General features: G+C 42.4%; 1 protein-coding gene across 1 annotated transcript in view; it reads right to left on the bottom strand.

Moving 5' to 3' along the window:
- LOC114681149 (palmitoyl-protein thioesterase 1) overlaps window positions 1–12,384 on the bottom strand; it is a 29,841-nt gene that overhangs the window by 10,889 nt on the left and 6,568 nt on the right. Inside the window, exons 2-5 of the mRNA XM_028854479.2 lie at window positions 4,917–5,026; window positions 4,482–4,609; window positions 3,272–3,342; window positions 1,409–1,511 (exon numbers count right to left, since the gene is read on the bottom strand). Coding sequence (XP_028710312.1) covers window positions 1,409–1,511; window positions 3,272–3,342; window positions 4,482–4,609; window positions 4,917–5,026 — 412 coding nt within the window. The remainder of the gene's footprint in view (window positions 1–1,408; window positions 1,512–3,271; window positions 3,343–4,481; window positions 4,610–4,916; window positions 5,027–12,384) is intronic.

Here is a 12,384-nt window from a genome sequence, read left to right as displayed (position 1 = left end):
TCAGCTGGTTATGGCAAAGTCACTACTGTTGGTTATTTGTGCTGCTCGTGGCTGGCTACCGTGGGCAGCGGCCACGCCAGCAGAGGAGAGTGCTGATTGGAAGAATCACAGCCATGGTTACCTTTTAGAGCCCGAATCCTTACAACTACCTGGAAGGATCAAGGATTTCCTCCAGAGGAAGCCAAATTCTAAGGAGCTTTTGGTGTTATTTGGCTTGTTATATATCAGCTGTATTCTGTTATGAAAATCATGTGTGCCTTCATAGTTTTCCCAACTGACTTTTCCCTAAGAAGGGCTAACAGTGTGGACTGATCACTCTCTGGACATACACATTCCAGGTATTTGGAGAACAGCCTCAGGAAAGGCTTTTTCCTCTGGAATCCCTTAGCTACTTTCAAGGACTAACAGTGATAACAGTTCACCTGCTAGTCACCTGACTTAAGGTAAATTCCACAAGGAGACACCGCCTAGGTCAGGTGGACATTAAGTAATAGCTTTACACAATTTAGCTCGGACCCTCCCTTTTTTTATACCAGGACTTCCAGGGCATGGGACGGAGAAGAGAAAAGAGAATGGAAGAACTAGATGGGTAAGAACTTGAGAGGAACAAACTGAGATGGGGAAGAACTAGGTTGAAGGGCTAGAAGAGAGGACTAGAGGAACGAGATGGAAGATGAGGAAGAGCCAGATGGGGAAGAACAAGATGAAAGAGAAACAGATGGGAGAGGAGCTGATATGGGAAAGAACTAGATGGATGAACCTAGAAGGGGCAGAACTAGATGAAAGAATTAAGATAGAACCTGGAGGGAACAACAGATAAATGTAGAGAAACAGCAAGAAAGGAGCTAAAAATGAGAGCAGATTATAAACTTGTAGAGAGAGAACCAACACAGAATAATAAAGTGTATGAACTAAGAAGTTTCGTTTACATAGACTCATTTCTTTTCATCAAAGATTAATTATCAGCTGGTTGATTCTTCCTGGACCCTGGGAGGGGACTATTGAGGGGCTGGACCCCAAAGTCTCACTATGTCACCTTGACTGGTGTGGAACTGGCTATGTAGACCAGGCTGGCCTCAAACTCATGGAGATCTGCCTGCCTCTGCCCCCTGAGTGCTGGGTTAAAGGTGTGTACCACCACAACAGGCCTCATATGTTTTAAGGACAATTTTTAAAAAAGGTTTATTTATTTATATTTTTATATATATGGGTGTCTTACTTGCTGTATGTCTGTGCACCACCACATTCAGGCAGTGCCCCCAGAGGCCATAAGAGGGCATAAGATCCCCTGAGACTAGAGTTAAAAACAGTTGTGGTATCATTAGCAAATACTCCTCGAATCACTGAGCATGAATGTCAGCAAGGTACTCACGCCCCCAGTCTGGACGGGACAGCTAGCCACACTCACCATTCTTGAACAGTTTTGGAGTAAGCACCAGCATTGATCGTTTTCCTGATGAAGTCACAGATGTGAGAACTCTCTCCTGGGCATCGAGGGAAGCCAAAAACACCTGTGTAGGTAGAAGACAACCATGCCTTACTCCAATAACCATGTATTGAATGCCCTCTGTACCAGGCACTGTGAGAACAAAAACAAAATGGCAAAGAGCTGGAATATGAACTTAGTCATTTACTCCAAGAAAAAAAAAAAAAAAAAAGCCTTAAGTTCTGAGAACTAACACCACCACCAACTTCCTCCTGGCACTCTCCCAGGGATCTCTGTCCCAGCCTTACCCACATGTGGCTGTTACATACAGCCACACATCGCATGACTGCCTCTTCCTCTTTCTTGGGAAATCATCTGGCTCCCTGTCCCCATTCCCCTCCCTGTCACTCTCGGTCATCCATGCACCTCTCTTCCTTTAAATCCTGTGTAAATTACCTTTGCTACCTAATACAGGGCAAGTGCTCTGTGGACTGTCATTCCACTGTGTTGTTTAGGGAGTGAGAAGAGTCTGTACATGTTCAGTACAGATGCGATCGTTTCCCCCACCCTCCCTCCCCACCCCTGCCCCTCTCTTCCTTTTTATGAACATAGGGTAGGGTCTCACATAGCCCAGGCTGAACTCAAACTCTCTGAGGATGATTCTCCTAACTCCACTCCCTAAATGCTGGGATTGTAGGCATACATAACCACCATGGCCTCTTCCAGAAGAGTTCTCATCCACGGATCTTTGAATCCACAGATATGGAACTCATGGATTCAGAAGGCCAAATGTGTGGTGGGGTAGAGTTCTTGTGGTAGAGTTTATCCAGGATAACACACACACAGACACACACAGACACACTCACACTCACACACAGACACACACACACAGACACACACACACACACACACACACACACACACTCACACACGAATCTAGGTCTAGGCTATCTCTGCATGCCCAGGCCTTGCTCTCAATATGTGACTTTAGCACCTGCTTTTCTTGCTAAGTGCAGCTCTCAGCCTCATCACAGAAGCTTCCTCCTGCAGCAGATGGAGAATGCTACAGAAATCCACAACTGGTCAAAATACAGAGAACAGGTGACTGTGAGGTGCCCAGCTGCAACTGATACATCTGCAGCCCACCACACCCAGGGCTTAGGAAAGAAGGGCCGAGAGAGTTGTAGGAGTCAGAGGCCCAGCACAGCTGCTGCTGAGAGTGTCTTCTATACGTGACTACAGGGACACTACACCCATGAAATCTCAGCAACATGGTCACCTAAACAAGACCTGCATAATGACATAATGACATGCCAGTGCGGGTGGGGGAAATCTCACGGGGCCCCACACCTAGATGAAGAACTACAAGCAATTAATGATGGCAGAGAGTAGGAGAACCAGTCTTCGGGGATGAGTCCCTGGTAGGTTGTCCAATCCCAAGTGGTCATATTCATATGAGCAACCCTAAATGGACCCAGCAGCTTACACACACACACACACACACACACACACACACACACACACACACACGCCAGGTGTGGTGGCACATGCCTATGATCTCAGTACCAGGGTGGCTGAAGCAGAATTGCTAAAGGTTTGAGGGCAGCCTAGCTACTGAACAAGACCTTATCTAAAAAGGAGGAGGAGGAGGGGAAAAGAAAGAAGAAAGGGAGGGAGGAAGGAGGGGATGAAGGGAGGACCGGAGGGAGGAAGGATGGAAAAAAGGAAGGGAAAGACAGACAGGAAGGAAGGGAAAAAATGAAAGAAAAACGAAATACAAAACATCAGATAGACATGGGTTAGAAAAGAGGAAGAGAACCACAGGGACAAGAGGGTGAACATTACCTTGATGTTGTCCCCCAACTGAGACCAGGTTGATCATGGGAGGTGATGGGCATCTCTGGGCCACTGCCCTCCTGAAGAAGTCAAAGGTGACTGTCAGCTCTGAAGGTCAGATTGGAATGTATCAACACTCACTTCACAGGTTAAGCTATTCAATACACCACGGGTCCCCAAACCATGGAGTTACAGGATCTTCCTCCTGATTGGATACAAATCTCACTTCATGGAAAACAAATCAAGAGGAGTTGGGAAGATGGCTCAGTCAGTGAAGCCATAAGGACCTGAGTCTGGATTGAACGCTCCCCCTTAGATAAAAGAAAAGGAGAAGCCTGGTACGGGGCAGTTCCGGTAATACCAGTACAGGGGAGGTAGAGGCAGAGGGTGGGTCCTTGGGCTTGTCAACCAGCCAGTCTAGCTCAACACTGAGCTCCAGGTTCACGGAGAGACCTGTTCTCAAGAACAACAACAACCACCATGCTGTCCAGTGAGATGGGTTAAGCACTCACTGCCAAGCATGATGACCAGAATCGATTCCTGATGACCGGAATCTATTCCCGGGCCCCACATGTTGGCAGGGGAGAACTGATTCCTCAAAACTGTCTGTCTTCTGCCCTACACACACACACACACACACACCAAGGCATGCATACATGCATGGGTGCATGTGCACACACACACAGTAAATACAGTTTAAGCATTTTTAAGTTAAAATAGAGGATTGGCGAGATAGCTCAGTGGTGAAGAGTTCTGGGTCTATCACAATAACTTATAACTCCAGCTTGAGGTGATCTGATACCTTCTTCTGGCCTCTGTGGGCATTGCATTCACATGTACACACATCCCAACACACACATAACTAATAAAAAAAAAATCTTTGGGGTTGGGGATTTAGCTCAGTGGTAGAGTGCTTGCCTAGCAAGATCAAGAAGGCCCTCAACTAAAAAAAAATCTTTAAAGTTCTTTTTCTAAAAATGTAAGGTGGAGAGTAATTGAGGAATACACCACACATCTGACCTTTGACCTCCACACGTATGCTCACACATGTGTACACACAGAGAAAACAATAAACTTAAGCTTCTTACGCAGTGACATTTTAAGACCAACTTCCTTTCTGTGAGAATAGAGGACCCCCAAATAGTTACAACCAATTTATCCGAAGAGAAGGAAGGCCAGCTCCATGTGGGTAGTAACCATGGCACAGGAGGGTACTTACAGAAACTGGCCTCCCTGCGAGAACCCGATAGCATTGTAGCCCTGCTGCAACTTAGGATCCTTTTCCAGAATCTGGCACACTATCGTGACTTGGGAATTGACATTCATGAAGAAACTGTTCTTCACATCCTGAAAAATGAGTAGTGAGCGTGACATCAATATGGATGCAGGTCAATACCCTCAGACAGCCACTAGAGTTCAAGCGTTAGCTGAGTTCGATGGAACAACCCTGTCGTTCAAGCACTTGGCAGGATGAGGCAGGAAGAGCCAAGTTCCAGGCTAGCCTGGGCTACACAGCAAAACCCTCCATCCCAAAACAAAATGAAACCAAACCAGGGGGGCTATGGCTGGCTGGTCAAAATGGGAGGTGAAATGTTCAAAGAGCACACTTATCAAACCCGGCGGCAAACTCCCGGGGAATGCGCTGCCATCTTACCTCCATCATGTTCTTCCCAATCTCTAGAGACAGGATGTAAATCCCAGGTATTTCCTTCTCCACCATCTTTTTAATGGCACCCATGCTTATGGGGTTACAACAGCTGTCTCCTAGCCAAGGAAAACAATGATGGAAACTCATGAATCAAAACATTATTTAAGAAACAAAAACCTTTTATGTCTCAGAGGGCGATATCAAGATTGTGAAAGGGCAGCATACAGAATGGAGAGGACCTGGAAACAAGGGTCTACTGCAGGGATCTCCAGCTTTCCCCACACAGCGCCCTTCTCAACTCAAATGCTTACGACACCTTGGCTATATGGGTTGATAAAATATGTATACAAATCTAACGAGGACTATGGGGGTCCAGCCCCTTGATAGTCCCCTCCCAGGGTCCGCGGAAGGCTCTATCAACCAGCTGAGAATCTTTAGGGTCGGTAAATCAGTCTACACACTCAGAGTTCTTTGATCCATTCGCTTTAATTCCTCTGGCATAACATCCTTTATACACAGTTTCAGTTCTGTTCTCATGTCTAGCTCCTTTCTTGTATGATTTCTCTCTATATTTATCTACTGTCCCCTCTAGGTTCTATCTTAATTCCTTCATCTAGTTCTGTCCCCTCTAGGTTCTCATCTATCTAGTTCTTTACCCTATCAGCTCTTCTCCTGTCTCCTTCTCTCTCATCTGGCTCTTCCTCATCTTGTTCTTCCCCATCTGGCTCTTCCTCATCTTCCATCTTGTTCCTCTAGTCCTCTCTTTTAGCTCTTCAATCTAGTTCTTCCCCATCTCAGCTCGTTCCTCTCAAGTTCTTACCCATCTCGTTCTTCCATTCTCTTCTCTCTCCCCTCCCTGTGTCCCCTGCTTTACAGTTATATATCTCCCCAAAATCACAATCCTCCCTCCACCCAGGACACTCAGCCTGAACTTCCTCAGGCAGTGATTGTCCACTATCAGGATCAAATGGAGGGTTGATAAGAATTACAAAGAAGGGCACTAGTTGTTAATTACCATTTGTGACCCAAAGGGGAAGTGACTAATGAATCAACTAAAGGCTAAATATGGGTAATATCTAAGAAGAGGGGTCTTACGTGCACAACTATAACCTTAAATGTGTTTGGTAAAGGATGTTAAAAATCTATAAGTTGCTAGGTCAATGGGAGAAAATAAAACTGTCTTCTTTTTTCCTGTGGCTCCTATCTGTCCAAGCTGTCTGCCGTTTTTCTGCAGGGTGGGGGAAAGTGTGCTCAGTCTCTAGGCAACCTGTGTACAGCTAGATGCCTCTGGTGATACAGGGAGGCTTGAACTGGGAGTTCTGGCTGAGCATAGCTGTTAGCACAGAAGTTTATCTAAATATTCCTAGAAGTGGTTAGGTAAGTAGTTAGAGGTCTATAAAGTTAGTAAGGCTGTAAGGAAGAAGGGCCTAAGCTAAATTGTGTAAAACTATTACTTAGTGTCCACCTGGCCTAGGCGGCGTCCTCTAGTGAATTTACTGTGTCAGGAGACTTTCAGGTGGGCTGTTATCATTGTTAGTCCTTGGCAGTTGGGCGTCCACCTGGGTGGTGTATCCTATAGTCCTTGAAGTGGCTAAGGGGGATAACTGGTTCCAGAGAAAGCCTTTCCCTGAAGCTGTTCACCAAATTACCTGGAATGTGTATGTCCAGAGAGTGCTCAGTCTACACTGTTAGTCCTTCTTAGGGAAAAGTCAATTGGGAAAGCTATGAAGGCACACATGATTTTCATAACAGAATACAGCTGATATATAACAAGCCAAGTAACACCAAAAACTCCTTGGGATTTGGCTTCCTCTGGAGGAATTCCATGATCCCTCCAGGTAGTGACTTTGCCATAACCAGCTGAGTTCTTATGATATATTTCTGCAGCCCGCAGCAGTTCCCCTTTTTTCATTTAGTTAAAAAAATTTTTTTGTAGGACAATGAATATGTAGATAAACTTAAGTTTGGAGATTTCTGAAAAATGATAAGTAATGATTAATTTGATATTTAATCAATATTGTACCTATGATATATATATTTATAACCAATAGTCTATATAGATGGCAGGCTGAGGATTAGTTTAACCATCTAATTGGCACAGCTGTATATAGTTAGAATAGCTCTGTCTCAAAAAGGGAGCAGAGGAATAACATAAGAATCTATCCTTAGCTAGTATGGCATGATATGGTCAAAAAGTGTCTGAATACTATGATTGTGACTTATCAAAAAGAAATGGTTAGTTTGGAACATTAACTCTATCTATTAATCTTTGATTAGTGGTATTAATTTGGTTAACCTGTAATTTAATGAGGCATAGTTAAAGAGTTACCTGAGCTAGTCCTGAACACCGTGGGACCAAGGCTGCAGCTGAGGCTTACCTAATTTAAATTTGTAATCAATGCAATATTAAACTATTAGCTATGAGAGAACAGTAATAACCTGTGTCAGGGTATACATAGCAAGACTTACATACATACAATTCAGGATCATGGGCCGAACTTATACAATTAATAATAGAGCATTTTTAAGGGCAGTCCAGCCCCTGGGCTGGAAAGTTCAGTTCAGAAAAAGGGGTACGTGACAAAGGGGGGCTGTAGAAATCTCTCATGGTTACTTTTTGCGGATATGGGGGCGAAGCTGGGGGTCTTGAGGCCTGGGATGCAGTGGAAACCCAGGAATCGCAGGCTGTTTCAGGCTCTGTGAGACAGGCAGTGTAGCAGAATTTTCTGTCTCGAGGGCTGGAGGGCGTGATGCAGGGTTGGGCTGGACAGCACATCGGTGTGGGCTGGAGGGTGGGGTGCAGACCTGCAGCTAGACAGCATGTCCATGGTCCAGAGGATGGAAACCTGTAACTCTTTAAATGGTTAGAATTTCTGCTGGAAACAAATGTGTGTATTAATGGTAGAACATGCAGCCGAAGAGTTTTAAAGATGAGGAGTTTTAAAGAGGAAACTTTTTCTCTTAGGCGTACCTATGGGATATTAAATGCATGGTTAGCAGATAAGAGAAGGGGATACCAGGTCAGGGAGAGGGAAGGCTCCTCCCCCACTCAGAGAAGAAAAATTTTGTAAGTGGGAGATAAGAACTGTAGTTAGGTTGCATTCCTCCCAGTCCTTCTTTGGCTTGTGAGCGTTGGCAAATTTTGATCTCCTGAAGCTGATAAGAAACTTCTTAATGGACAAAAGTCTTAGACATGTTAGCAATATAACAGTGGTAAATTTTGTCAGAGCAAAATTATGAATCCTTGGAACCTCAAAAAAACTTCAGGATAGCCAGAGAATGAACTCTGAAATGTGTCATTTATATATCTCTCAAGTCTCATTTATCTTTTGACAAAAATTAATAAAATGTATTTAGAACAGAATTGTTACTTCTAATATATCATTGATGAACAGTTCATCAAAAGGAATCTGGAGTTGTATCAATTTATTTATATTCAAAGCTCAATATTTAAGAATCTAGAGGTAAATAACAGCCTGTATTCAGTCTGGCAGTTTTAGAGCGCCTATGTCCTGCAGTGGCCTAGTATGTGGCATGACCAGGCGATCCAGGATTCATAAAGGCAGGTCAATGTCCTGTGAAGACATGTAGGCATATCCTCCTCCTGACAGTATGAAAACATCAGGACTTTTTCAAATACCCGTGAGAAGATCACAGAGGCTTAGGTGTAACTTTGTGGCTTGGCCTGGGAGTAATAAGGAATGCCTGTAGTGGGACATATGAAAAATCTAAGCGCCAATTCTTAAGAGTTCTTGAAGTATAAGTAAAGCTATTGTCTATATAAGTTCTAGGCATTCCTAAAATTGAAAAGCAGTAAAAATAAATGGTGTATTACTTCTTATTTCATAACCATAAATCATAAGTAAGCCTCATGGTGAACTTCCATAGGGAAAGAATTTGTAATTGTTGGACAGACATAAGAAAAGGTGCCAGTATATCCTGTAGAGTTATTTGCCATTCTATAGACTCATAAGTTTCATAGTTTGATATCACCTGTGCAATAAAATTATTGTAAGATACACACACACACATACACACACATACACACACATATAATTATTAGGTTGGGGGACTGTGAGGAAGCTATAACTGACAGTTCTGAAAGTTAATCTGTATTGATAAAATGAGGAATTCTGTTCAAAGAATGAGTCCTGGATAAACAGAACTCGCATTTCCTGTTCTATATGTCGGCTTTGGCCTCCATCATGGCAGGGTGAGTAGCAAGCTACAAGTATTTGAAATGCTGACAATCTTTAGGGTGAGGAGGCATGGTAAAGAAGCAATCTTGTACATTTATGGCAATTATTTTTTGGTTTCTGGGGATGGCCGTGGAAGATGGGAAGCCAGGCTGTGAGGTTCCCCTTGGCTTTAATAAATTATATTTAATTTCTTAAGGTCTTGTAACAGTCTATAATCCTGATATTCCTAAATAAAAAGATATTGGGGTGATTTAAAGGCTGGTGGGGGACTTTATATGCCCAATATTTAAGTTTTTCCTCCACCAGGCAGGTAGCAATTACAATTCTCTCAGCATTTAAAGGTCATTGCTTAACCCAGATAGGAGCATCAGATTTAGAAGTAATGGGATCAACAGTGGACAGTGGCCCCTTGGATAAATTTTGATACCTTAGGCCATGTCTGTCATTTATAATTTCTGGAATAAAGGGCCCAATTATGCCTTGAGCTTGTTTACTCAAGTTCCTTTAAGTTTAAAACCCATATAAGAGACAAAGGAGTAATAGTCATCTTAAGTACTTGGCAAATCTTTTCCTGAAATATAAGAACCAACCGTGCTTATGTCTAGCAAGCCGATTATTTTTTCCCCTGTATTTTAAGTGTTTAGTTGGTTTGGAATCCTGAATCCAGAAGGCCATATCATTGGAATTCACACCAGTAGCTCCCTTAGGCTCTGCCCTGCATGAATCTGAATTGTTTTTGTAGAGGGTTGTACAATAATCTTAATTTCTTTAATAAAGTCAGGATCAACCTTTACTGGGACAATTTTTATACCTTGTACAGCAGAGGAGCTACAGCCTATATTTAGCCCCAGTGTCCCTTCTGGGGAGGTCCAGACTCTTATATTAAGACATAAAAGTCCATTCATAAAGCTTATATATCTCAGACCTCAATAAAAAACTTTATCCACAGATCTAACTTAGGCATACATCCTCAGTATCTCTAGGTTATTACTGAGATTCGTGTATCATTAATAACATATCTAGATGTTTATGTGTTACAATGATCTATCCTAATAACTGGCAATTCATATATCATGTTATTTTTTTTTAACTTTCCTAAACATTCTCTATATCTAAACCTTTATATCCCTATAAAAACTTTATATCCAAAAGCATCTATGTATTAAACTTGTCGGGAGAAATAAGTGATTGATTATTAAAAATAGCCAATGTAAAGTGAATTTCTTTTAATAAAGGAATGGTAAAGGGTCATTTCGAAATCTGTTAGGTGAACTATCTTTTACTTGAAATTGGATAGTAAGGCAATTTGTCTTTAAACCTGGTAAATGGAAATATAATCTAAATTATCTTAAAGCATAGTTTGGACAAAACCCTGGCAATGAGGGGTATGGCAGTTTTGTCCAAAGTGTAAACTTTTTAAATGTTAGGGGATAAGTAATGAATTGATTATATGAAATTTAGCATACATAGCATGTATATAAGTATAATTTTGTATACATTAGAGGATTTGATCATTTATGATGATCAAGTTTTAATTTGTATCCTGAAAATTATCTCTAATAGCTTATAGCTTAAGTTCAACTTATCCTTAACAGTTTACAGTTTAGGTCGGCCAATCAATCAATAAGTTTTATTTCTTAATTATCTTTAATTAAAGTAAACTTATTCTTAACAATTTATAAGTTAGTTGCCCTTATAAGCTTAGAACTTTGGTTTTATACTTGTCAGTTTAGCCTTAAAAATATTAAGTTTGTATTGAAGTTATTTTAATATAGAAACAGGAACTCTTATTCAAAAATATAGTATATGAGGAGAGCAACAATTTAATAAATCCTTTAAGGTGTATCATGAAATGAGATAAGCACAGTAAATTTACAGGCTAAAACAAAGGAGGAGGAATTTTTTCTTTCTTTCTTTCTTTCTTTTCTTTTCTCTTTTTTTTTTTTTTTTTTTTTTTTTTAGCAGCTGCAGCCTGTTTGTCCAGTCTGTATCAAGCCAGATAGCCACGCCACCGGGAATGGCAAGGTGAGGAGAAGGGTGGAGCCCAAGTGAGCTGAGATGCAGATAGCAGATAGTTAGGTTCAGAGAGAAGAAGGCAGATGTTTAGGATTCCGACCCCCAAACGTCTTCAGGGGTCTGATGAATCCATACAGGTCGTAGTAGGGCGTCCCCTAACCAGAACCTGTTTTTTTTGAAATGGGTTAACTGAAGTTCTTGTACTTGGCCAAGATTTTTGTAAATTACCAAGAACTTAATAGTCAACCCAGGAAAAGGAAAGAGAGAGAAAGAGACACTTTTTTAGGAGAGCTGGGAGTTGCCATTAGTTTTTAAATCGGCACTGGCTGTGAGGCTTGCATTAATTTAAATGAAGGCTGCTGGAGCGGAGCTCCTAGTTAGCTGCAGGGCAAGTTTAGGGCTCAAGTTAGCCCTTAGATTCCAGTAGTTTTAGCAAAAAAGGCTGTTTGTAGCAGGACGCTGCTACTACTATGGAGAACATAGTGAACTTCATTAGCTCTGGTTTATGCTCTCAGGAGGTCTGGTAGTGTGAGAATATTGTGTTACCTCCTTGTAAGACCCTGAATGAAGTAACGGCAGGTTTCTCCCTAAAAGGGAGGGGTTAAAATCTCTGACGCTTATCATAGTCTGATGGTAAATTAATTTAATAAGGTTGGCAGCTTGTAGGGGTCTCCTAAATCTTTCCATACATTTTTTAGGAGGCCTTATGGAATTAAGATAGTCTGTTGTTTCCTTATTTAAGCTTATAAACTGACTGGAGCGGACTGAAGTGCCTTTTGTCTTAAGCCTGTGTCCTGTAACTTCTATCAGAAGCTGTTTCTCTTCAGACTCATTCTGACTATTTGCGGGGGGGGGGGGGGGGGGGGGGGGTTCATAACTACTCACCGCTCCAACGGGGGGGCCGGTTTCCCCGGGATCTGCAGCATCCTTCGGTGAGGGCTGATTATAGGTGATACTTCGGAGGTCTCCAAAGCGTACCTCCCAGAGAGTTGAACCTCTAACTGGGCAGCTCTCTGTGAAGCGATACCTCTATCCCTGGATATGCTTCAGTACCTACTTCTCGTAGTCCCCTGAGTACCTAAACAGTTAAGTCTGTTCGTGGCGCCAGGTAACGAGGACTATGGGGGTCCAGCCCCTTGATAGTCCCCTCCCAGGGTCCGCGGAAGGCTCTATCAACCAGCTGAGAATCTTTAGGGTCGGTAAATCAGTCTACACACTCAGAGTTCTTTGATCCATTCGCTTTAATTCCTCTGGCATAA

This window comes from Peromyscus leucopus, chromosome 2 (assembly GCF_004664715.2).
Source record: "Peromyscus leucopus breed LL Stock chromosome 2, UCI_PerLeu_2.1, whole genome shotgun sequence".
Classification (NCBI taxonomy): Eukaryota; Metazoa; Chordata; class Mammalia; order Rodentia; family Cricetidae; genus Peromyscus; species Peromyscus leucopus.
Note: the sequence above shows the minus strand (reverse complement) of the source record. Positions and strands in the feature narration are given on the sequence as shown.